Source organism: Artemia sp. Qi Xiang Cuo, chromosome 19, assembly GCF_049724085.1.
Source record: "Artemia sp. Qi Xiang Cuo chromosome 19, ASM4972408v1, whole genome shotgun sequence".
Taxonomy (NCBI): domain Eukaryota; kingdom Metazoa; phylum Arthropoda; class Branchiopoda; order Anostraca; family Artemiidae; genus Artemia; species Artemia sp. Qi Xiang Cuo.
In genome coordinates, this window is record NC_142812.1 from 52,591,940 (window position 1) to 52,618,573 (window position 26,634).

Below are 26,634 nucleotides of genomic sequence, written 5' to 3' on the forward strand. Positions count from 1 at the left end.
GAATAATTTCTGTTCGTTTTAAGTTTTGATGTCGCTCCTTACTTTCAGTTTTAAAAACTTGTTTTTTTTTTCTATTTAATTTCTAATCTTTTGTTAGTTAATGCAGCTTTTATTGTGGTTCACCGTGATTAAATAAGTAAAAAAAATTTTCATAAAAATTTTACTTTTCATTTGCTAAATGTATATCTCTAAATTTTGTTATGGCGTAATTTACAAATTAACTTACGTAACTAACTTCTCTAATCGAATATGTTTCTTCTAGCAAAAAATACAAAGTCGTAGATTGTTGCAGATATGAGCTTAAAACCAATGTAATACGGTTTTCTGATACGCTGAATCTGACGGTGTGATTTTCATTGAAATTCTTTCACTTGTAGGGGATGTTTCCCCCTCTTTAAAAAATCGGGTAAATTTTCTCAGGCTCGTAGCCTTTGATGAGTAATACTAAACTTAATAAAATTTATATATTTAGAATCAGCATTATAAACACATTCTATTGATACATTTATTGACATCAAAATTCCGTTTTTAAAAGTTTCGATTACTATTGAGCCGTATCGCTTGTTTTTTCATTGTTTTTTTTTATTACGTATATGTTATTATGTATATGAGGGGGTTCTTCCCTTAGTCAATACTACACTCTTTACGATAAAAGTTAAAAAAAACTTTGGATTCACAAACCCCTGAATCACAAAGGCCGTTTAATTAAAATAGATAGCTCTTTTGAAAGCACTAAAAAAACTGTAGCGTAAAGAGCGAGGTATTAACTTGGGGGAGAACCCCCTCAAATACGTTTTAATTTCTGTTCATTTTAAGCTCTAATGTTGCTTCTTACTTTCAGATGAAAAAACGTTTTTTTTATTTAATTTCTGATCGTTTTTTTAAATAATGCTTGGAAATCCGGCGCCCCCTTCATAGAAATGTCCCTTACCCCAACGAAACATCCTCCACGGAAAAACTCTCCAGAGTAACCCCCTCCTCTATCCCCTCCCCCTCCAGACAAAAATCCTTCCTGAAAATGTCTGTATACTTCCCAATAACCAATAAATAATGCTGGCAAGTCCGGCGCCCCCTTCATGGAAATTTCCCTTCCCCCATGAAAACTTCCTTCATGGACAGATCCTCCAACATAACCCCCGATCCCTCCCCCCCACAACCAGAAAAAAACCCTCCTGAAAACTTCTGTATACTTCCCAATAACCAATACTATATGTAAACAATCTAACATTGGGTAAAGCTCATAACTTTTAGCCCTCCCCCTGGGGACTTCGGGGGATTAAGTCATTCGAAAAGACATATTTATCATATTTTAGACCATTCTGAAAAAAATGTCTATCTCAAAATTTTGATCAGGTGACTTTAGGAAAAAAATGAGCGTGGGAGGGGGCCTAGTTGGCCTCCATTTTTTTGGTCACTTAAAAAGGGCACTAGAACTTTTAATTTCCGTTCGAATGAGCCCTCTCACAAAAAACAAACAAACAAATAAACACGCATCCGTGATCTTTCTTCTGGCAAAAATGCAGAATTCCACATTTTTGTAGATAGGAGCTTGAAAATTCTGTAGTAGCGTTATCTGATATGCTGAATGTCATGGTGTGATTTTCATTAAGATTCTATAATCTTTAGGGGGTCTTTCCCCCTTTTTTTGAAAATCAGCCAAATTTTCTCAGGCGTGTAACTTTTGATGGGTAGCACTAAACTTGATGAAAATTATATATTTGAAATCAGCATTAAAATCTAATTCTTTTGATGTATCTATTGGGATCAAAAACCCATTTCCTAGAGTTTCGGTTACCATTGAGCCGGGTCGCTCCTTACTTACAGTTCGTTACCACGAACTGTTTGATGAAACTGGATATTCTTCTGGGATAGTGTCGTAGGTACTCGGAGTACTCAAGAAAGATCTTTATTTCCGCGTTTTGCAGGACCACAGCTGTGGATTTCTCTCCCGGAGGGTATAAAGTAGGCAGATAATTTTAGACAGTTCAAGAGTGGGTTGAAACCGCTACCTTTTGGGAAGTTATTATTATTATTATTATTTTTTTGTATATATATATATATATATATATATATATATATATATATATATATATATATATATATATATATATATATATATATATATATATATATATATATATATATATATATATATATATATATATATATATATATATATATATATATATATATATATATATATATATATATACATATATATATACATATATATATATATATATATATATATATATACACACACATACAGATACACAAACACACATACATACACAAACTCATACACATACACACACATAAAAACACATACACACACATCCATACACACATACATACATACATATATATACATAGATACACACACACATAAACACATATATACATATATATATATATATATATATATATATATATATATATATATATATATATATATATATATATATTATGTAAATGTAGAAGTGTAAATACATATTAGTGGAATATAAGGATGGAAACAACCATCATATACAACCAGTTGGGTTTCCGTGATGATTGTTGTAAGTGTTATTTTGGCTAATAAATTATTCATCTCTCCTCCTCTCTCTCTCTTTCTCTCTCTCTCTCTTTCTCTTTCTGTCTCTCACTCACTCTCTCTCTCTCTGGTTTTCTTTTGCTTTATAAAAATTGGATTTTGAAAACGATTTGTGAACAAACATGCACATACATCTGAATTTAAATTTGTTTTAGAAGTTGAAGATGCTTTATCATGTGACAGCGAGAAGTCCTTTCATTTTCCAAACCATCTTTTGTCGCCAAAACGTGAAGATGTTCCTTTTCTTAATTTACCTAGCATTTCAAGACCATGTAAATTTGAATACGACACCCAGGAATCCAAATTTTCTAACAATGAAGGTACATCTGAAACATTGTATTTTTGTTGACTGAAATGTATTGGATAATATTCTATTGAACAAAAATAGGACAAAGGGGCTTCCAATCTTAAGATGGAAGTTTGTTTTATTCCAATATGCCGGTATTTTCTAAACCGTTTTTATAGTGTTTCATGAAAATTTAAAAATTTTGACTTGAAAGCGGTTTGGTAGGTTAAATTATCAAACACTTCGTGTTAACAAACTGTAAGTAAGAAGCAACTCAGCTCAATAGTAGCTGAAACTCTAAAAAAGGAATTTCTATACCGATAGATACAGCAAAAAGATCGGATTTTTATGCTAATTTCAAATATACAAGTTTCATTAAGTCTTACACATCAAAGGTTACGAGCCTGAGAAAATTTTCCTCATTTTCGAAATAAGGATGAAACATCCCTTGAAAGTAATAGTAATGAAAATCAGAAAATCAGATTCAGCGTATCTGAGAACCCTATTGTTGAGGTTTCAATTGTCTATCTGGAAAAATGTGGAATTTTAAATTTTTGCCAAAAGAAAGATCATTGATGCGTGTTTATATGTTTTTTTTTCTTAGTTGTAGTTTTTCTCCCAGGGGTAATCGTATCGGCCCAGTGATCCTATAATATAATGAAAAGGCTTATTCATTTTGAAGTTCTAGTGCCTTTTTTAAGTGACGGAAAAGATTGGAGGGCAGCGAGGCCTCCTCCCCACTCTTTTCCCCCTAAAATCGTCTGAATTTTTTTTAGATAGCCATTTTATTTATCATAGTTGAAAGTCCCAATAACTATACCTTTGGATGTAACATGACCCCCCCCCCCCACATCCCCTGGGGAAAGATCTTTAAGTTATAAAAATTGCCCATTGTTTACGCTTAGTATTTGTTGTTTGGAAGCCTGTATGCACTTTATGGTTTAAATTTTCTTCTGTTTTTTTTTTTCATGGGAGAACTTTCAACGGGGAGGGAAGGTTCTAGGGAGAGAATTTGTCATGCAAATTTATACACTGGGGGAATTTGCCAGAATTCCTATACATTTTTTTTCTTGCTTTCTCTTTTCCATCTCAATTTTACTCGTGGGATTGATAAGGATAATTGTTTGGGTAAATTTTCACTGGTATTGAATTGTCTAGAGGATATATTCGTGGGGAGGGTATTTCTCCCTGGAGGTGAGTCCAGATTTCTTGGGGCTATTTAAAAAATGATCAGAAATTAAGCATTAAAAAAACAAGTTATTTCAATGGGAAGTAAGGAGCAACATTAAAACTTAAAATAAATAGAAAGTATTACTTATATGAAGGTGGTTGCCTCCTCCTCAACACCTCGCTCTTTACGCTAAAGTTTTAATTTTTTCCCAATTCTTTAAGAAGGACTTTTGGGACACGATGTTCGTTCTGGGACGCGAGGTGTTGACCCCCTTCATATACGTTATAATTTTAATTGGTTTTAAGTTTTAATGTTGCTCCTTAATTCCAGTTGAAAAAACTTGTTTTTTTATTTAATTTTTCGATAAGCTTGATAATAAGCCTAAAAAGTGCATCTCTATATAGATTATATAATTCATGTTTATATTGTATATATTCCTTTATAAATTTTGAGATAAATCTGTCTATTATATTGATTTCAAGTTGAATTTGAAATAAGCAGAAAATTGGCTGTTATGATTTGAACTGCATAGAAACTAGACTGGACTGCCTATATTGCTAGAAGAACATAGCGAGTCTGATTACATTTTTAAAAATGACGAATTTCATGTTTTCTTAGGTCGTTCAAATAATAGTTCAAATAGGGATAAATCATTTTAAAAGAGAGCGAAAAACAATGAAAAAAAAAAATACCGGATATTTCCTGATGATGGTGTCCCTAAATTTGTGACCGAAGCGTCCAAAACTTTTATTGTCATTGTTTTTCACTTTTTATTTAGGGGGAACGGTATAGAAAACTTCCCGGCTATCTCTTACATGTTATATATCTTTAGCATGTCTGGCGATAACAGACGCATAAAGGCATCGATTTTGGTTTCTATCTGTTCCCCTGATCTAGCAACATAACCTGAGTATGCTATTTTTTTACTGGCCTGACTAAGTTGGGCTTTTTCGTGCAAATTATATTTCAACTTGTATAAGAAAACGGTACACATAAGTTAAATAATTTTAACATGGACTTGTAGAGGATTTTGAAAGGATCAGCTTGAATTTTAAGTTTTTTCCTAATTAATTCAAAAAGAAGTTTTCATCAGTTTATTTGTTTCTACAAGAAAGTTGTTATTATCAGTTTTTTCTTAGAATCTCCTGAAATGTTGCATATTTAGTTTCAATAAGACCTGTTGGGTCTTATTGACCGAACCGGGCATAAATACCGGTTTCAAGGCGATTTACGGTTAGCGTTTCATCTTCAGCGTTACGGTCAGCGTTTCATCGTTTCATCAGCGAGGCATCGGTTTGTTTACTGTGCACAAGCACAGGGAAAACTAAAGCAAAAGTACTCAAAGCTTGGAAGATCCAAACTACCAAAACATTTATTCGACTTGAACGGTACATCCATTCAAGAAGAGACCACAGCAGAACTCTGAACTCCCAAGACTGAAAGTTATAACTGCTGGTCGTAATTTTGAATCCAATAATTTTGAAAATTCTGGCTGGATGTTTAATGTGCCATATTTTGTAAAGAGCTACGAAGAATTATTAATCAAACATGTGTAATCACCACTTAATTCATTTTGTAGTATGAAATTTTCTAAGACCTTAGACTCGTTATAGGTTTGTGTGGCCTTAGGTCCCCATTATTTTAACAAAATGGCTATTTCGAAAATTCGATCGGACGGATTCAAAGTTAGAAGGCAGGAGGGCTGGTTGCCCTCCGGTCCCTTTTGATTCTTAAAAAGGGAACAAAAACATTCAATTCCCAATAAAATGAGCCCCCGATGAAGTTATACCATCATTCCTTCCATAAAAACATCACATGCCCCCGGGTTCTGGGTGGCTGTATAAACCCCGGAGATGTTACTATATGATCTTCGGTCTATTTTGTATAAAATGACAATCTAAAAAAAATAATCAGACTTGTTTGGGAAAAAAACGATTGGTTGGGGGAGGGGGCTAGTTGCCATCATATTACTTTTGACCCTCAAAAAGAGAACTACAAATTCTGATTTACAATCGAATGAGCCCTTTCTAAAGTTTATGGTACCATCCCTTCTATAAAACCTTATATAACACATGGGCATAACTTAAAACTCTTGCCCCAATTTAATCCAACAACTCTTTCTATGTTATGGATTTCAAGTTTTAATTTGTTTTATGTTTGTGAATTTGCTTTGAATGTTTCTGGTTTTGCTTCTTTATGAAAATTAGATTTTTAAAAACAATTTTTAAGAAAAACCTGCATATATATCTGATTTTATGTATACATATAATGTCTGTATGTTTACATTTTTACACGTAACTAAAAAGAAAAAACTGCCAGATTTGCTTAGTAAGCTTTACTGTTAAATGTTTCAATGTCTGTTTAATTTAAATTTTGTTTTAGAAGTTTAAGCTGATTTACTAGGCGACAACGAGAAGCCCTTTCATTTTCCAAACCATATTTTGTCACAAAAACGTGAAGATGTTCCTTTGCTTAATTTACCTAGCATATCAGGACCATTTAAATTTGAACACGACACCCAGGAATCCAAATGTTCTAAGAATGAAGGTACATCTGAAACATTGTGTTTTGTTGATTGAAATGTATTGGGAACATTTTATTAGATAAAATTGGACAAAGGAACTTAATCTTAAGATGAAACTTTTGTTTTATCTTTTTCTGTGCAGGTGTTTGCCAAACTGTTTTTGTAGTCTTTCATGAAATTTTTTCAATTTTCACTTGAAAGTAGTTCGGTAGGTTTTATTAGCAAACAGTTCAGGGTAAAGAACTGTTAGTAAAGAGCAACCTAGCTCAATAATAAAAGAAACTCTAAAAAACTAGAATTTTGATACCAATAGACACATCAAAAAGGTTAAGTGTACCCTTTTTTAAAGGTACTTGCCTGGGTAAATTTTCACCGGGTAAATTGTCTGGGTATATTTTCTCCTGGGTAAATTGTCTAGATAACGTATCCGTGGAGAGGGTATTTTTCCGTGGAGGTTGTTTCAGATTTCCTGGGACTGTTTAAAAAACGATCAGAAATTAAGTTTTAAAAACAAGTATTCAACTGGAAGTAAGGAGCAACATTAAAACTTGAAACGAACAGAAATTATTACGTATATAAAGATGAATGCCCCCTCCTCAACACTTCGATATCTACGCTAAAGTTTTAATTTTGTCCCAGTTCTTTAAGAAGGGCTTCTAAAACACTCTGTTCGTTTAATTGGAACAGTAAGAAGCTTTTTTCTAAAGTACTAAAAACTTTAGCCTAAAGAGCGAGGTGTTGAAGAGGATATATACGCTGTGAAAATTTGTTTGAGATTCAACAAAAATTGTTGGTTATGTTTATCAACAAAATCACACAAGAGTTCTCTTTATTAATTAGGAAAAAAATGAACCCAGAGGGTAACATATAATGAGCATTGGTATTTTTTAGGATAGGGTAGCAGCTTCACAAATTTTCTAGCTAAGGAAAATCACAAAAGAAATGTATTGCTAAACAAAATTGCGTACTATATTTGTTGTAATATTTTTTATCTATCACTTATGGTTTGATTTACAACACAGTGTACTCTTTGATCGTTTAGGGTTTCTTTTTCACTCTTTCGTTGAATTAGAATAACTAATTTCCAAAGCTAATATAATTTTCACCGGGAGGGAGAAAAGAGGGATCGAAAATAAAATTAGTTGTTAATATCTATCGAAACATATACTGTTCTTTCTGTAGACTTTTAAAACATATTGAAAGATTTTTTTTTCAGTTTATTGAGTTTTGATATTTTGTTTTATTCGTTTTTTGTTGTTTTTTTAGCTCTATAGACTTCTAAATTTTAGGTCACTTTTCTCCACACGTGTCTGGAATACACTTACAGGGAAATACGTCACTATTTGTTTCAAAAAATTCATCTACGAGTGGTTTCTCAAATGCTTGTGCACCGGAATCTGAAGGGAAAGGCCTAGGAAATCAGAAAACTGGTTTGAAAAGTTGCCTGCAAAACAAAAAGTATAGAAAATTGGAAAGAAATCAAAGAACTCATAAAAAGAAAAAAACATATATATGTGGGGTATGTGACAAGTTATTTTCTCGAATGCAGCATTTAAACCAGCACCAAAGAGTGCATACCGGTGAAAAACCGTTTAAGTGTGATGTTTGTGAGAAGTGTTTTTCGCAAAATTACAGTTTGAATTCACATAAAAGACTGCACACAGGTGAAAAACCGTTTAAATGTGATATTTGTGACAAGACCTTTTCTCAACCTTCAAATTTGAAAACTCATAAAAGAACGCATACGGGTGAGAAACCGTTTAAATGTGATATGTGTGACAGGACCTTTTCTCATTCTCAAAATTTGAAAATTCATAAAAGAATGCATACGGGTGAAAAGCCGTTTAAGTGTAAAGTTTGTGACAAAACTTTTTCTCATTCTTCACATTTGAACCTGCACCAAAGAATACATACAGGTGAGAAGCCGTTTAAATGCGTTGTATGTAATTCATGCTTTTCTCGAAAGAGCAGCTTGAACAGGCACCAACAAGTGCATATGGGTTAGTAGCCAATTAATGTTATGTATATGAAAAGCGTTTTTCGCAAGCTTATGGTTTGCGCTTTACTAAAAAAAAAAAAAAAAAAAAAAAAAAAAGACCGTGAATTTTCAGTTTAATTGACATATAATGATTTTAGGCATATTCCTTCAAGTTTTGATAATTTTGTATTTATGAAAGTAAGAAAAGTGAAAAAATTTCATATGTAGTTTGTTTTCAGTAGAGCACAAATTGTGTTCTGGTCTTAGGAAGGCATGGGGGTTATCAGCCATGCTCATGTTAATTTTTGCTCGTTTTGAGTTTGACTCGGATATTTGTTGTAATTTCTGTTCCTTTTGAGTTTCATTTATTTATTGATAGTGATGTGTGGCCCATTATGCTTAATGTTGGCTTAATGGAGCTCTACTTTTCTTTGATAAACTTTTTTTTTGTGGAAAAATTTCTGTTCGTTTGTTTTTATCTAGTCTTTTTATGGAAATAAGAATATTTTATATCTTTTCATTATTTATCTAGAAGAATCCATAATATGGGTTGCTATTTGTATGTTGGAAAAACTTTTGCAATAATTTTTAATTCTGATAAGAAAAGTGTTTTTTAATTTAATTTTTTAGCTTCTAAAATTTACCTGAAAAGCAAAACTTAATGTCATACCCAAAATATTTTATCTATGCTCTTTGACAACCTGGATACACTTACAATCTTTTAATTTATTTAAATTGTAAGAGCCAAAATAGTGATAGTAGTATTCCCCAAAAGTTTCAACTAAACACCCCCAGTCGTTCTCGATATATTTCCGAGATGTCTTATTTGCAACCAAAAACAAGAAGTTTTTTTTTTATTAATTTTAAAGCATAATTGGCCAATTATAATTGCACTTATTGCCATTAGCGATTTTTGAGTATTTGCTGATTCACCCTTTGCACTTAGTATCTTGTGATTTAATTTAACAGCCTGCCCTCTAATATTCTCTGAAAGTTTCTACTTAACTTACGTAGTAAGCTAAGTACTTATGTAATCTATACATGTATTTGATACCGTTACTGATGTATTTGATGTATTACACATCCCCCCTTTTGACAAATTGGATGTACATGATGTCCTTAGATTTATTTTAGCATCTCCTAAAAGTTTTAAAATAATACACTTAGCCGTTCCTAAGATATTTAAAATACCCCCTTTTGACAACCTCGATATCCTTCTCAACTTGCCCTAGATTTCAACTTAATACCCTAATCCATTCCTGAGATATTTCAGGTATTCCCTTTGGCAGCCCGTTTGAACATCGTGTCCTTTGATTTAGTTTTAGGTCCCCCTCAACATGCCTTGTAAGTTATAACTTAATAAACGTAGCCGTTCCTGAAATATAGCCAATTACTTTCCTTAAGACTTCCCCTTCTATTACCTGTCCCATAATCCCCTGAAATTTCAGTTACTACTATGAAATTTCTGGATGTTACCATCTCAAGTGACTTAAAATGAGATTATCACATTAACCGTATTTTTAAACGCGTAAATACCACATTTTCCCTCCTTAAATAATAAAAAAATGTCCTAAATCGCATTAGTTGAGAGTTTACCTTTCATTTTTACGCCAAATCCTTGACTACGCCTGTCTCGTTTGGCATCCTGGTATTTCCAATGAATTCTCAGAAAGGATGGAGACAGTCCACAAAGAGTGCCTAAGAAATATTTTCAATGAGGGTAAATTCCCTTATATCTCTTATCGTCGGAAAGCCAATCAGGTCATCCTCAAAGAAAGCAGATCAAAAATGTCTTTGAATTTTGCCAAAAACGCCCTCCACAACCTCTGGACAAATTCCTTTTTCCCCTTCGACCTTGCCTCCCTCGGTCTGTTTTAACAAAAATCCTCCTTCTTACCCCCAATCTAATATTCCGCTTTAAGATATAGAAGAACTTTTGCCCCCTACATAGTAAACATATTAAATTAGTGAGTCCCCATTTTTTTTACCTTACAATTGTTTATTATTTATTTGCAAATCTGTGGCTTCCGTTTTAGTTTTTTTTTACTAAATTGTGTTTTGTAAAATTGTCCTTGTGCCTTTTTTATTCAGTTTATCTCTTTTTAATTCTGTGAGTTTTCATATTTTATAACCTTTTTGAGATTTTGATAATTTTTTCTGACTTATATTTGCTTTTTTTGTCTGTAAGATGTGAATTTGACCCGCCTGGGTTTGTCATAGCAATTTTTCCGCTTTAATATATAGAAGAACTTTTGCCCCGTACATAGTAAACATATTAAATTAGTGAGTCCCCTTTTTTTACCTTACAATTGTTTATTATTTATTTGCAAATTTGTAGCTCCCGTTTTAGTTTTTTTTACTGAATTATGTTTTGTTAAATTGTCCTTGTTATTGTCTTTATATTTGCTTTTTTTTTTGTCTGTAAGATGTGAGTTTGACCCACCTGGGCTTGTATTAGAAATTTTTCAGAAATAAAATCTTATCTTATCTCTTGTATTACAGGTAAATCCTGTGGATTCACATAGTTTCTTTTAGTTTAGGATCAAGGAATGCTATCCCCCTAAACATTCCCCGATCGCTTTTCCTTAACACCATTGCAATATGTGTTACATACGCAATATAAAAACAATGGGGAATTTATATAGTCTACACCACTTGTCCCTGAGGCTTTAAAGGGTGTTGCCGAGCCTGGAGGTATAGCTACAGGATCTTTCGATTATTTCGAATAAAATGGCAATTTAAAAATGTTGTTTGAATATTTTTGAGAGTTGTAGGAGGGCATTTGCGAAAGTCGGGTTGGGGTTGGTTCCACTCTAGTTACTTTGACTTTTAAAAATAGTCCCACAACTGCCATTTTTGACCAAGTGAGTCCCTTCTAAGATCATGCAACAACCATCTTCTTGGGAAGTGGCCTGAGGAAAAATAGAACCAACACATTCAAGTCATATCACCCTTTACCTTGGCAGTGCTACTGCACTGCCTATGATAGCCTTAGGAGTGTTAGTCTTCTCTACATTCTTATGGATTTGATTTTTCATCAAATCTCTTGCTTCTGTAGGGTTAAATATAATTCAAGGACCTGAATATTGGTTTAGGGTGCCAAGCTCCCAAAGCAAAATGTTTGAAAAGAGAAAACATTATTTTTTGGATCCTTTAATCAGATGTTTTCAAACATAATAAAAACTATGGACTTTTTGACAATTTCTACAATTTGTAAAGACGATAAAGTCCAAGCTATTTTAGTATTACAGATTTATCAAAAATCTATTTTTGAAAAGTGTTTATAGCTAAGAGTGACTAACTTCCAACGAAGGAACGAAAAAACTCGATCTTAAATTCATTTAGGATCGAAAGAACTTTAAGAGCGAAAGAACTTTAAATGAAATTTGATCTTAAATTCAGAAACAATAAATTGAGGTTGTCCCTCCCCCCTTCCTTGCTTATTTTTCTACTTCACAAATTCCCATTTAAGCCCAAGAGACCATTGATATTTATGAGCTAGAAATTTCCCACAGCTAGTAGTTATTTATAGTGCCCTTTTCTTATCAAATATTGAGGCAGGTGAATCCAAAAGCATTAAATAGATTAATAATAATAATACCATAAAAGCCAAAATGATTTTAATTCGCTATGCGTATTTCCTTAGTAATTTGAGCTCAATATTTGAGTGAATATAGTTAACTGATGTATATTTTTTTAAATAAGTTGTTTAACCTCTTCAGGAATATGATGGGTAAAAATAAATAGAATATTAGCTTTCCGTCTTTCTTTGGAAAAAAATAAAACAAGTGCTACCTAAGGGCTTCAACCAATCACTCTTGTAGAAAGTAGAAAGTAATATGTTTTAATTTGTTTTGCTTAATTATGTTACCAGAGCAACAGTTTGATTTGAATCTTTTTTGTCGTATATTACCACAAAATACTTGGGGAATGCTTGTGGGCAGATCCTTGTGCACTCAACATGCCTGTTCTTTTTACTTTATTTCTTTGTTTCTCTTTCATTTTACTTTATTTCTTTGTTTGATTTGTAAATGTATATAACACTATTCAGACAGTGAAAGCAAAAAACTGAAGAAATTGTCTCAGGTATAGGAACAAAATTGGATAATCATATGAAGTGTAATTGTGTGACCTAGGTCATATGCCTTTTTTCTTTTTTCCACATTTTTGCATATAGGCTGCAAGAATAGTATCTCAGAGTTCAGAGTTTTATTTTCCACAATACATACACAATCCAATCACAACACTCCTAATCCCCCTCGAAAGGCTCCATGGCCAGGAATACAAGGGGGTATTAAAAAAAAAAACAATATATCCAAACAACCATAAAAATAAATCAATCGCCAAACAACATATAAAATTAAAAAGAGACCATACCTGAGGTCTGGGAGTGATAGCGCAGAGAAGACCATCATATAACAAAACTAAACATTCAGGGGACATCAAATCCACATATATATAAAAAAAAAAAAAAAAAAAAAAAAAAAAAAAAAAAACTATTCTGTTTGATTCTTAACTAAATGGTCCTTAAGAATCCTCTTGAAAGTGCCAAACGAGTGGCATTTCTGTGCTGAAGAAGACAGGGAGTTCCAAACCTGATGACCAGCGATGAGGGGATTGAAATCTGACCGCACAGTGGGAGCAGGAGGAATGCAGATATTATGTGACGAACGAAGGTTATATGGAGCTGAATCAGAAATAAACTGAGGAGTTTTTTGAAGAGATTTTCGAAGATTGCCATGAAGCTGATGAAAAACAAAAGAAGCACAAGAAAGATTGTAGTTAGACTGTATATTTATACGCGGTATTGGTTAAGAAGGGTTGGTGTCCATAACCAGACGCCTTACTTTTTTATACATCACACAAAGCGACCGCAGTGTAGAAGGAAAAGTAGACATCCGTACTATGGGGCAATAAGAGACATATGACTGGACAAGGCAGAAAAAAAGAAGCTTCAGAATAGATCCAGGAAAGGTGTGTTTGAGTTTTCGAATGACACCCAAACTCCGTGAGACCTTAACCCTAATCATGGCTATATGGTGTCTAAACGAAAGGTTCTCATCAAGCAGGATACCAAGAAACTGGACCAACCGATTCTTTGGTCTACACAAGGAGCCTTGTGACACCTGAAGCTGTGTCAGTTTAGGGAAAGCTAGACCAATTTGAGAAAAAATAAGAAAATTTGACTTGACAACATTCAAGGCCAAGTAGTTTTTTGACTTTTTGATGAATCCGCCCTTATTAGCAATGACCTAGGCATAAAGCAGGTAGTCCGAGAATCAATTGAAATCAGACTTAAGATTAATAATAATACTTCATAACATAGCGACTTAGGGGAATATACACTGAATGCTCTATACACAAATTTAATTGAAAATGATCTTAAAAGTATTTATAAAAACCGGTCGACATTAACACAGAACTGATCACATAACGACCTTTGAGGTAGCTGCAGAAAAGGCTGCATTAGCAATAAGAACGTGTTTTTAAATTATTTTTCTTTCTTCTCATTGAATCGCCTTATTTTACCTTACTTTTTATCAGTCCTGGTTGAACTTCGCTGAAGTAAGGACGCTAGGACTGCTTTAAAAATTTTTAATTTTTGGTTTTATTGGTTGCATGTTGTTGTGTCTTTTTTCTTTCATATCTTTTTGTCTTGCTGAGGACGGCCCTTAGACATAGGGCCGAAATATTCATTCAAATTATCTCCACTGTCTCGCAAAAAAGATTTCCCTATTGTTCTTCGTACTTTTGTTGTTTGTTATTTTTTTTTTCTGTGTTTTTTTTTCTACAAGCATAGTTTGGGTTGCTGTTTGTATGTTGGAGAAACTTTTTCAAAAATTTTTTAATCAAAACACAAAAATTACTTTTTAATTTTATAACTCCTGAAGTTGACCTGAAATTAAAAATAAGTGTCATCCCCAAAATATTCTATCTATGCTCTGTGATAACCTTACACTGGATACACTTGGATACACTGGATACACTTACACTCTTTTATTTATTCAAATTGAAAGAGCAGAAGTTATAATAGAAGTAGCCCTAAAAGTGTCAACTTAATACCCCAGTCGTTCTTGATATATTGCTGAGGTTTCTTATTGGTAACCAAAAACACAATGCGTTTTGATTTAGTTTAAAGCAACATTTAGTTTTAAAAAATAATGGGCCAATTGCATAATCGTAGGGGGTTGACATGCCCAATATCCCTAAAGACATAGTTGCTGGACCGTTCTGCTATGCTGAACCAAATGGCTGCCTCAAAACTTTGACTGAATGCGTTTGGAAAATGAATGGGCTTTTGAGAAAGGCTGCTGGCCCTCCAATTTCTTTTTACTCTTAAAAAGGGCACTAGAACTTTTATTTTTGAATCGAATTAGTTCCTTTAAAAGTTTCTTGATATTTCTAGTAATTATAGAGTGGTGTTATATTGCTTATAAGTTCTTTTGAAAACCTGCATGAATATAATTTTTCCGTTTAATTGAAGCTCCTCCTAAACGTTCCCTAAGAGTTTTACCTTAATACCTTTAGTGTTATTAGTTAAAGTAACTGTAGTGGTAGTATTAAAAGTATACGCACAGTGCCTTCAGGCTACTTCAAAATCCCCTACAACTTACCCTTAAGGGTTTAACTTATGTTCTTCATATATCTAGATCTAGAGCTTGTGGTTTAAAGAACTCTTTTTTGGATAATACCCTAATTTACATTGTGAGTAATTTCCCAGTGGACACTTGTTTGAAGACTTTTTATAATCGGCTTATCTATGGCCTGGTTATTTTGACCGCTGTGATGTCCCCTGGGAACAATTATTATAGCTCAGTGTTGTCGATTGGAGGTTGCCAAAATAAAATTTTATTAGGCAAATCTTATAAGCAATATTCAACCTTTTCTTAAGGTGCGTCGACAGTACCACGTTGTTTTCGGGATGTCGACGGATATGGAGGAAAAATTATTCTGGAATGCTGTGTTGAACTTCGTGAGCCGTAGTATGGAAAGAGGAGAAAAACTGGAGGGAATAATTGATACAGGCGTCGGATTTTTCACACCAGAAGAAATTCTGAAAGCCAAAGAATCGCTCCATAAACTAATGCAGTTTACAAATTCACGCAAAAGATAAAAGGAATTTTACGAAAATGTGCACATGGATTTACCAAGTTCAGTTCAAATAGACCGAATTGTCGACGTTTGTAACAGAGTCTCTCTACTAAGTCCCGACTACTAGTGCAGCTACTTCAATAGCCGTTTCTATTAAGATAAAGGAATTGTCTCGGGTTATTAAGAACCATTTTGCTATTAATGCCAACAAACCCATCGAATGGCCAAGCACTTCAAACCAGCCTGAAAAGCCCTCCTATGCAATCTTATTGAAAAATCTGCCCGATTCGCTTGATACCCCTTGTGCTAGAAAGAGATTCATAGATTCGGTATGTGCGGATACTAGTGACATATCTGAATTACGGAGAGGCAAATTGGACTAGAAACTAGTGGTTCGCTCGAAAAACACAGCTGAAACCATTGTTCAGTCAATCAAGACCAAGCAGACGCAGATCTCTTCTGCGCTAAAGAGCCCTAACTATAGTAGCGTAGTGAAATGATTCCCTTCTGACACATTGGTAGATAAGCTAAGTATACTGATTCCAAGAACTAGGCAATCATAAATGCTTCGCCTTTCCCGTATATTAGATATAGTTTTTAGCGGTTGATCAGAGTTAAATAAATTTCTTAAAGACTCTGTGAAGATCTATTAGGAAAAACTGCCCACTGAAAAATTCATTTTCTTACCCCGTCGTTGCTACTCATGCCACAACCAAGGTCACCTAGCTGCCGAGTGCTCCAATAGCCCTGTCTGCTTCAGATGTGGCGCGTCTGACCACGTCTCCAAAAAGAACGATGCAGAAAAGTGTACTCGTGCTATGTTTTGCGTTTTCTGCAAGAAAGCGGGTCATACCTGCTATAGCGTGAAGTGTCCAAAAAAACAGCAAAAGGCAACTCATTAATACGATGAATAACGAAATCTCTAACATTTCACTACTTTCTTGGAATATAAACGGAATTTTTTCCGAGCGGTCTCTTGTGGTTGACCAGTTTGTGAATGAATATAATGTGATATGCCTGCAAGAACATTTCATCACAGAAGCTGGCATGAACCTACTAAATCTCTGGCCGTCCTACTTTGTGTTCTCCGTGCCTGCAAAATGTTCATCTCCGCGGGGCCGTCCGTCTGGCGGTATTGCCACGTTGGTTAGCAATCGTCTCGCGTGCGAAGTATACGGCAACAGTGACAATTTTCTTGCAACTAGACTATATAACCTGCTAGTTATAAATGTGTACCTTCCCACTCATTCCCCTGACGACGAATCTGATAGTGCTTTTGCTTTAAGTGCTGCCAAACTAGCCCACTGCCTTAAAAAAGCCGAACGCGGGTCCCTTGAGTGCATAATAGTGGGTGACTTTAACTCTAATTTAGAAGTTGATATTAGTGCCCAAAATAGTCGTTCTTGCGTTCTAATAGGTATACTTGAGAACCGTTTTACTATTCACGGGAAGAACCAGAAATTCTAGTATATCCACCAATCTGGCTCTACGTCCAATCTAGACCATATTGTTAGCTCTAGTTCTTTGCCAGTACGTGAGGTTCTTGTCCTTCCGAATAGTTTCACTTCGGATCATTTCCCAGTTCAGTGTATTATCAGCAGGCCTGCCTCGTTTCCCGCTTTGAATAATTCGTCGATATCCACTCAGAGGTGGCATGACGTTCCGGTTTGGCGTAAAATTGATAAAGAAAAAATTCAAGGTTCTTGTGATCTTGTTCTGTCAAAAATTCGCGTACCGTTTGACCTACTTATGAAAGTCTCTCATCGTGATGAAAGAGATGCGCGGCTACGTCTTAATATTTATTACGCCGAACTGAACCATGCTCTTCTGTTTGCCGAATCTCAGGGAGTTCCCGAGTCTCGTGCCAGACAAAAAACTAAAGAAAAGGGATGGTCTTCTAACCCTTTGTTACAATTAGCATGCGACCGAGCTACCTTCTGGTACGGGATATGGAAAGAATGTGGTAGACCACACTCAGGAGTAGTTAAAGAGATTAGAGTTGCATCGAAGCGTAGGTTTGGGAAGGAGCTTGCTCGTCAACGTTTGCAGTTGAAATCAGAGCTTTCTGAAAAAGTAATTAAAAATCCTAATCTGTTGTGAACAATGTTTGATAAGAAGGAGTCAGCGGTTCCCAAGCCAGATATTTCATATTTAATATGAATAAACTATTATCTCGGTGAGTTTTCACCCCCAAAACATAATCTTAACATTTATGTTCAAGAAAAGCTTTCATCCCTCCTCTCATCAATTCCAGATACAGATTTCATAGTTACCCAATCAGAGGTTGCGTCCGCGATCCGACAGTTGAAAAAGAAGAATTCGGATGGCATTGACCGTGTATCCGCCCTTCACCTTAGCCATTGCAGCCCATCTTTCATGGGACACCTAACTCTTCTCTTTCAGATGATCTTCACTACTGGACTCGTACCATCAGCATTCAGTACTGGGTCGCTTAGGCCAGTCCTGAAGAAAGTAAAAAGTTATTCGGAATGTGCTTCGTTCAGACCGATCACAGTAGCACCAACGCTTTGCAAAATCTTCTAACTTTTGGTCATTGATGAAATCCAGGAAAAATGCTGGACTCCCCTTTCCCAGTTTGGGTTCCAAAGGAGTCTTGGTTGCGGCTACGCCATTTCTGCTTTGGCTTCAGTCTTGATTGACGCTGATGAATCAAAAGAGTCCATTGTTATAGGTGTACATGACATCTGCCGTGCCTACGACTCACTTCTCCATGACCAACTCATTCTGGATATGGGAAAGAGGGGTGTACAGAAGGACATCCTACTACCCATTAAAGATATATACGACCACCTACAGGCTGAACTCCTACTTCCTGGCCATGGTTGATCCCTCACTGAATATACACCAGACGTGATGCTGTCCTACCGAGGGAATCCTGTGATCCCAGTAAAAAAGGGTGCTCGACAAGGATCAGTCACATCTCCTTGTGCCTTTAATAATTGTATTATTGAACCACAGTCTACTATCGAGACAACATGCATAGCTCGTGGCATAGACGTTACAATGATAGCTTACGCTGATGACATTCTGAACCCCAGCCGCACAGTCGCAGGTACAGAGACCACCTTCTCCACACTTCAATCAAATTACTGTCGCATTGGCCTTGAATTTAGCCCGCAGAAGTCGGAAATTCTTCTGTTCAACAGGCGCCAAGAAGAGGTCTCGTCTCTGAGGCTGGGAGAACTGTCTGTAGCCCCTGTCTAGAAAATTATTTACCTTGGTTTACCAATTGGAAAGGATCTAAAAACTACCCGCTCCCTTCTTATTGATCATCTCCGTAAACGCCTGGCTTTTGCTTACAGTAGAGTAGTCTCATCTAAAATTTGTTTCAACCGTTTAATTCTGGCTCGACTTTATAACGCAGTGTCCCTTCCCCATTTCCTGTATTTAAGCCCGCTTTGGAGAATTTTTCCCGAGCCAGAGAAAAGAAACCTCAGATCCACGTTTTTTAAGTATGCGAAGTTTTTGTTGCGGCTCCCGCCGTGGACAAGAAATTCGCGCCTTCTTAAAAATTTTAAAATTGCGGACCCAACGGTAGCTATAATTGAACAAATTAAACGGTACAACGAAAAAGTCTCTTCCCACCCTTGTTACCGTTTGCTAAGGCAGTAAATCCCTGTCCATTTAATTTTGTTTGCAAATCTCTTGTCATATTTAGTCTTTCTACCGCCTTGTATCATATTTGGACTAGTTGATTGAGTCCGTTGATAATGAATTGAAGTTATCAAGTATTTTGCTGTAGGTTAGGTTAGTTGAATTGAAATTATCAATCATATTGCTTATGTTTCTTCAGTACTTGGGAGTTTAAAAAGTAAAATTTTTTACGTACCTGAAGTGCAGTGTATAATTGAGTTTTTGTTTCTTGTCTTTGTAATTTGTTCGATTATGTGTAATGTGTTGTAATTTATTTTTTGTGTGTTTTTTTTCTTTTTTAGTGATACTCCGTCTTTTGTACCTTTTTTTGACGGGTAATAAATAAATAAATAAATAAATATTGCTTTGTCACCTATTTGAAAGTCCACGCGCTCATAGTTTGTTTTGATTTACTTCAATATCCGCCTAATATTTGATTTTCTGAAAATTATTTGATTCCGCTCATTTTGTCTAAATTAACTTTTTGCTTTTTTAAAAAAACATCTTTTGTGGAAAAGTGTTTTAAATTACTAGTAATAAAAAAAAAGAATTTTCATAATATTGTATTCACTAAAAAATGAGCTTTGCATGGGGATTCTAAACACAACAAGGCCCAAGATACCCAGCAAAGGTTAAGAGAAAATGTGCTCTTTTTTAGGAAGAATGGGAAACCCGACCTTAAAAGGCTAGTTACTTTGATAAGTATCGTAACCTCAAATTCAGAATATAAGCAAACTGTATTGTACAGTTTCAAAGGATTTTCCAAAAAAATGTGGAATTTGAAAATGTTTCTGAAAAGGATGGTGACGGATGCATGTTTATATGTCTGTCTGTCTTATTTTGTGTTTTCCCAAAGGGTTTAATTAATTTCCAAAATCTGAAGAGATTTGAGATTAATTCAATCAGAAGAGCAAACATTTGTTGCTCTCAGTGGCCCCGATTGGGGGAAACTTATTGGCCTCCCTAAACTTGGACAAATAATCTTTTTTTTTTAATGTTAATTGAAAATCTTTGTTTTTCGGATTTTCATTGGGGAAGCAAAATTGACCAAAATGATTGAAACACTAAAAACTTTTCCCTAGTTTTCAAACAATGTGAAACAATTTTTCACATTTCTCCCTTTCTAATTTCTTTTTAAAATTTTGTCACAATTTAACAGGCCTGTCAGTCTCCAATTGATATACTCGTACCAGGGGATAGTCGCTAGACTCATACAATAAGTAAACGATTTTTGATCTGCAATTAAAATGTTTACAAATTCATGTAATAATCGTGTGATTTATGAATCAAGTTTTTAAAATACGTAATGGATTGTAACAAATATTTTACAAATAAACATAATGCTGAAAAAATCAAGCATTATGACTTAAAATTAAAATATAGTTTTCTTTGTATTATTTTTGTCATGCAAGTTTCTTGGGAGAAATAGTATTTATTATCGAATTTTGTGAATACATAATTGAAGAAACTAATCATTATCATTTGCTTGTATATAATCTTTGAAGAGCTTTTTAACTGAGGTCTGGCCAATGTCAGACTTTCAGAATTGGATCTCCAAATTGATTAGGAACGTGTCTAGTGGGAGGAGAATTGCCAATAAAACAAATAATGATACTATAAGGGTGTCTGAAAAGCGCTCTCACGGCACAAAAAGTAGTACTTCCCACAAAACATATGTCGTGGGTTACGCCGTGTATTCCGTGTGTTGCCATGTATTCCTTAAGATAGGTTCTTTTGAAATGTGTTTTCCATGTGGTCCGTCTATGTACTGCTGCTGCTGCTACGGCTGAGAAACTAAAGTTTGTCGAGGAATTTGCGAGGATGGTTGTGAGGACGGTGATCCTATTCGAAGTCTCGTCAGCTTGCAAATACCAAGACGATCCCGGGAACCAAACGAAAAAGTATTCCATCACTAAGTGTAGTAGTAAACGGATTTTCGTCTCTTGCAAAAACTTAGCAGATATTGACTCCCGGTGGTGCAAGCTGCTACATGTCTTTAGTGACTCCAGAAAGGAAGACTCGAGCAAAATGACCACACATTTTATGTGGAGAAAAAACGAGAAACTTCACTGACGAAAGACTTTTTTCAGATATCGCAGAACTAGCCAAGAGGGCTCTGTCTACTATATTTGAACACAGACTCAGAAAGAATTTTTCCTTGGATGGATGATGTTAAGACTGAAAAGTTAAACAGGTTGAAGAAAGAAAAGATTGAAGACGCCCTGGTAGTGAAATCGCAACTAAGAACGAAACATACAGTTTGCTGCAAATACGTCCCTGCAAACTATCAGATGAGGTTCCACGACTCTGAAAATCGTTATGTAGCCCCTCCGGAGCCAATCTTTGCTCCAAAAGCAAAGATTGAAAGTTTCGTGTATATGAGTTGCATTTATTTTCTTTTTTTGTACATATGAAGTAACACTTTGATCATGAGGTAAGACTCTATGTTCTTAAAGTCAACCACTTCTGGAAGAAAACAGCTTGCAACTACAACGTTTTTATCCTGTATTTAGTCATTCTTTTTGAAGTTTTGCTTTTTTTTGTTTATATCGGGCTTTTGCTTCTCTAGTGAATTAGAAATAGATTAATATTACGATCAGAATATATTGTATTCATTACTTTTATGAAGATAAGACAGAAATGACTTGTCTTTCATCCAAAAAAAGTCCCAATATACAACTGATTAACGTGTTAATGAATTCGGGGAAAAGAACAAAGAGCGTGGCATAATTCTGTCCGAAAAGCATAATTTTGGACTCAAGAAAGCACAGTCCTCTCTTAACGATATGGCAACACTGCTCTTAAGGAGTATATCTTATTTGAACAGCTTAGTTACTCCTTGGCTTGTCATGTAATTCAGAGTTAATTTTTTTTTCTATGGCTATTTTCTTCAACTGACTTCTAACACAGAAATTAGCAGCTCATATGGGATGCAATTATCAAACAGTTCGTGGTAACGAACTGTAAGTAAGGAGCGATCCGGCTCAATAGTAATCGAAACTCTAAAAAACGGAATTTTGATACCAGAAGATACATAAAAAGAAGTGGATTTTTATGATGATTTCATATATATAGGTTTCATCAGATTTAGTCTAACCCATTAAACGTTAAGAGCCTGAAAAAATTTGCCTTATTTTCGAAAAAATGAAACACCCCCTAAGCGTGTTAGAATCTTGATCAAAATCTAACCATCAGATTCAGCGTAACAGAAAACCCTAATGTAGATGTTTCAAGCTCCTATCTGCAAAAATGTGGAATTCTGTATTTTTTTTTGCCAGAAGAAAGATCACGGATGCGTGTTTATTTTTTATTATTTTTCTTTTTTCTATTTTGTCCCCAAGGGTTATCGTATTGACCCAGTGGTCCTAGAATATTGTGGGAGGGCTCATTCAAACGGAAATTAAGAGTTCTAGTGCCATTTTTAATTGAGCAAAAAATGGAGGACAATTAGGCCCCCTCCCACGCTCATTTTCCCCAAGTCACCCGATCAAAATTTTGAGATAGTCATTTTGTTCAGCATGGTCGAAAATATAATAACTATGTCTTTTAGGATAACTTAATCCCCCAAAGTCCCCAGGAGGAGGGCGGAAAGTTATGAACTTTACCCAATGTTTACACATAATATTGGTTATTGGGAAGTATACAGACGTTTTCAGAGGGGATTTTTTCTGGTAGTGGGAGGGGTGAGGGTGGGGGGGGGTGGAGGCGGGTTTGTCAGGGGTTATGTGGGAGGATCTTTCCATGGAGGAAGTTTCCATGCGGGAAGGGACATTGTTATGAAGAAGGCACCGAATTTCCCAGCATTATTTAGAAAACGATCAGAAATTAAATTAAAAAAAGTTGTTCAACTGAAAGTAAGGAGCAACATCAAAACTTAAAACGAACAAAAATTATTACGTATACGATTGGGTTTTCCCCCTAGTCAATACCTCGCTGTTTAAGCCAAAGATGATTTTTAGTACTTTCATAAGAGCTATTTATTCTAATTAACGGCCTTTGTGATTGAGGGGTCATTTTTAAATAAAAGGAACAAAATTTGAACTTTAGCGTAAAGAGCGAGCTAGGGGGCGAACCCCCTAATATACGTATTAAAAATATATGAATATTGAAGTTCGTTACGTATGTTAATTTGTAAGTAACTCATATTTATTATTAATAAATACGTTAAAACGTAAAATACGTAAAAACGTTCGCAAATAAAATTAAACAACTTTTGAGAAAGCCATTTAACCAAATAAAAGTAAAATTAATATGCAAGTTTTTTTTTAATTATTGATCTACGGTGAGCCAAAATCAAAACCTGCACTAATTCAAAAACGTTCAAAAATTAAATAAAGTAAAAAAATAAGTTTTTTATAACTGAAAGTAAGGAGCGGCATTAAAACTTAAAACGAACAGAAATTATTCCGTATATGAAAGGGGCTGTCCCCTCCTCAACGTCTCGCTCTTTACGCTAAAGTTTGACTCTTTCTCACAACTCTTTTTTTTAAACAATAAAAAAACTTTAGCGTAAGGAGTGAGACGTTGAGGAGGGGACAGCCCCCTTTATATACGGAATAATTTCTGTTCTTTTTAAGTTTTAATGTCGTTCCTTATTTTCAGTTAAAAAAACTTGTTTTTTTATTTAATTGCAGATAGGAACTTGAAACCTCTACAGTAAGGTTTTCTGATACGCTTAATCTGATGGTGTAATTTTCATTAAGATTCTATCATTTTTAGGGGGTGTTTCCCCCTTTTTCGAAAAGAACACAACTTTTTTCAGGCTCATAGATTTTGATGGGTAAGACTAAACTTCATGACTATATTTGAAAGCAGTATAAAAATCCGATTCTTTTGATGTATCTATAGGTATCAAAATTCCGTTTTTAAGAGTTCCGGTTACTATTGAGCCGGGTCGCTTCTTACTGACAGTTCGTTACCACGAACTGTTTGATTATCAGAATGTGAGAAAAATAAACATGAACGTTTTACGGCTGCCTAACCATGAGAGGACATAGAACATAAATTCATGAGAACATAAACTGCGTGCTCCTAGCATGAATGCTGTTGTGAAATTCAAATAAATGAAATAAAGAAGATAGACCAAATTTTTGCTAGTTTTTGCTGTTTATTCTATTTTTACAATACCATTCCAAAAATTTATGACTCAGGGTTAACGATGAAATCCGACCACAAAATTAAGGAGAATCTTGCTTCTATCTCTACGACGAAACCCTATGAAATCCTGAGAATATTTGATCAGGCTTATAATCGATCGCGTCAGTAGAGAGCTATCTTATACTCGTGTCACGCACCCCTGCTGCCACCTACAACTTTTTTGCACCCCAAATAAGGGCATAGCCTCCCTAGGGAGAAAGATTACTTAATGGGGTCAATGACCTAAATTTCACAACAACAACAACGACCTTGACAGTCGCTGAGAGCGTGCACTTACAATAACAACAACATCGACCTTGGAACACCTGTGCTGTCGACCTCAATTCACCTATCGTGAATCAATAATTCCCTTTAGAAACAACAAATTAATGCCCCTTTCTTGACAGATCAATCAACAATGACATCATCTGTCAGACTTTAAAAATTTTCGCCTAGAAACGATTCTCCAGGAATAGATCCAAGTCATTAATGTCTTTGCCTCGGAAACAACTCTTTTGGTCGAACTCCAAAGGATATTAATAACCAAAGGCCATGGAAACAATTAGGCAAGAAGCATCTTAGCGATGAATTGTTTTAGCGCGCGAAAAGGTTTCCTATTAATTTGAACTGCGTTAGCACAGAGATGCCAATAACAAAGGAACACGCTGAATTTACGTTTAGGGATTATTTGGGCGAAACCGTTTTAGACAGGCTATGGAACTATTTCGGCGAAACGGTTAGAGACATTTTAAAAGATGATTTTAGGAAAGATTTTAGAAGAGAATTTAATGGTGAAACTCTGTGGTCGTTATAATACACAAGTTTCATTTGAACAGTGTTGTGAGGTCCTCTAACCCAACCCCAAAGGGTTCCAATCCTCCTACCCCAACCCCGAAGGAACCCCCGGTCCTCAAAGGCCCCCAAGCTCCCAAAGGCCCTCCACCCGTCCCCAAATGTCCCCCCGGCCCCCAACTCCCCCCCCCCCCCCGGACGCTCAAAGGCCCCCCAAGCTCCCAAAGGGCCACCGGCGCCCCAAAGGCCCTCCACCGGTCCCCAAATGTCCCCCAGGCACCCCAAAGCCCCCCCCGACCCCCCCATGGCATCCCCGGCCCCCCAAGCCCCTACCCCGGGACCCCAAGGGACCCCCGCCCTCCCAAACGACCCCCCGCCCACAACGGACCCCCAGACCCGCAAAGGCTCTCCCCGAGCACCCGTCTTTCGTGGATGTGAGTTGTCTGAAACCTATGATTTGGGATGTGTAGTTTGCTACTTCAGGCTTTTCTGAGCATGATTTCTTAGCCATTCTTAGGTGTGTGTTGACTGAAACAAATAATTTGGGATGATTAGTTTGCTATTTCAGGATTTTATGAGATAGGTTTCTTAGAATTTCTTTGTTGTGTGTTGAGTGAAACTTATGATTTGGGATATGTAGTTTGCTTTTTGGACTTTTCTGAGTTGGATTTCTTAGTCTTTCATAGGTGGGTGATGTCTGAAACCTATGATTTGGGATGTGTAGTTTGCTATTTTCGACTTTTCTGAGCTGGATTTCTTAGCCTTTCATAGGTATGCGTTGTCAGAAAATTATGATTTGGGATGTATAGTTTGCTATTTAAGACTTTTATGAGCTAAGGTTTTTTAGTATTTCGTAGGTGAATGTTGTCTGAAACCAATAGTCTGGGATGAATAGTTTGCTATTTTTGACTTTTCTGAGCTAGGTTTCTTAGTCTTTCGTTGGTGTGTGTTGTCTGAAACCTTTGATTTGGATTATTTTGTTTGCTATTTTTGACTTTTCTGATCTGGATTTCTTAGTCTTTCATAGGCGTGTGTTGTATGAAACCTATGATTTTGGGTGGGTGGATTGCTACTTTTGACTTTTCTGAGCTGGATTTCTTAGCCTTTCATAGGTGTTTGTTGTCTGAAACCTATAGTTTGGGATTACTAGTTTGCTATTTTTGACTTTTCTGAGCTAGGTGTCTTAGCCGTTCATCGGTGAGTGGTGTCTGAAACCTATGATTTGGGAGATGCACTTTGCTATTTCCGACTTTTCTTATCCGGATTTCTTAGTCTTTCGTAGGTGTGTGGTGTCTGAAACCTATGATGTGGGGTGTGTGGGTTGCTATTTTTTTGACTTTTCTGAGCTGGATTTCTTAGCCATTCGTAGGTGTGTGTTGACTGACACCTATGATTTGGGATGGTTAAT

The 26,634-nt window shown here is 35.5% G+C and overlaps 1 protein-coding gene across 1 annotated transcript; it reads left to right on the top strand.

Moving 5' to 3' along the window:
* Nucleotides 1-5,598: 5,598 nt before the first annotated feature.
* On the top strand, nt 5,599-9,105 carry LOC148940984 (uncharacterized). Its single transcript, XM_089105126.1, has 3 exons — nt 5,599-5,602; nt 6,442-6,597; nt 7,864-9,105. Exons 1-3 carry the CDS (start codon nt 5,599-5,601, stop codon nt 8,577-8,579), a joined length of 876 nt encoding a protein of 291 aa, XP_088961252.1. The 3' UTR covers nt 8,580-9,105.
* Nucleotides 9,106-26,634: the final 17,529 nt, after the last annotated feature.

Excerpts from the sequence above, each read along its gene's own strand:
- LOC148940984 (XM_089105126.1), top strand. Across the intron at positions 6,598-7,863 it reads CAAATGTTCTAAGAATGAAG|GTCACTTTTCTCCACACGTG; the intron begins GTACATCTGAAA and ends TCTAAATTTTAG.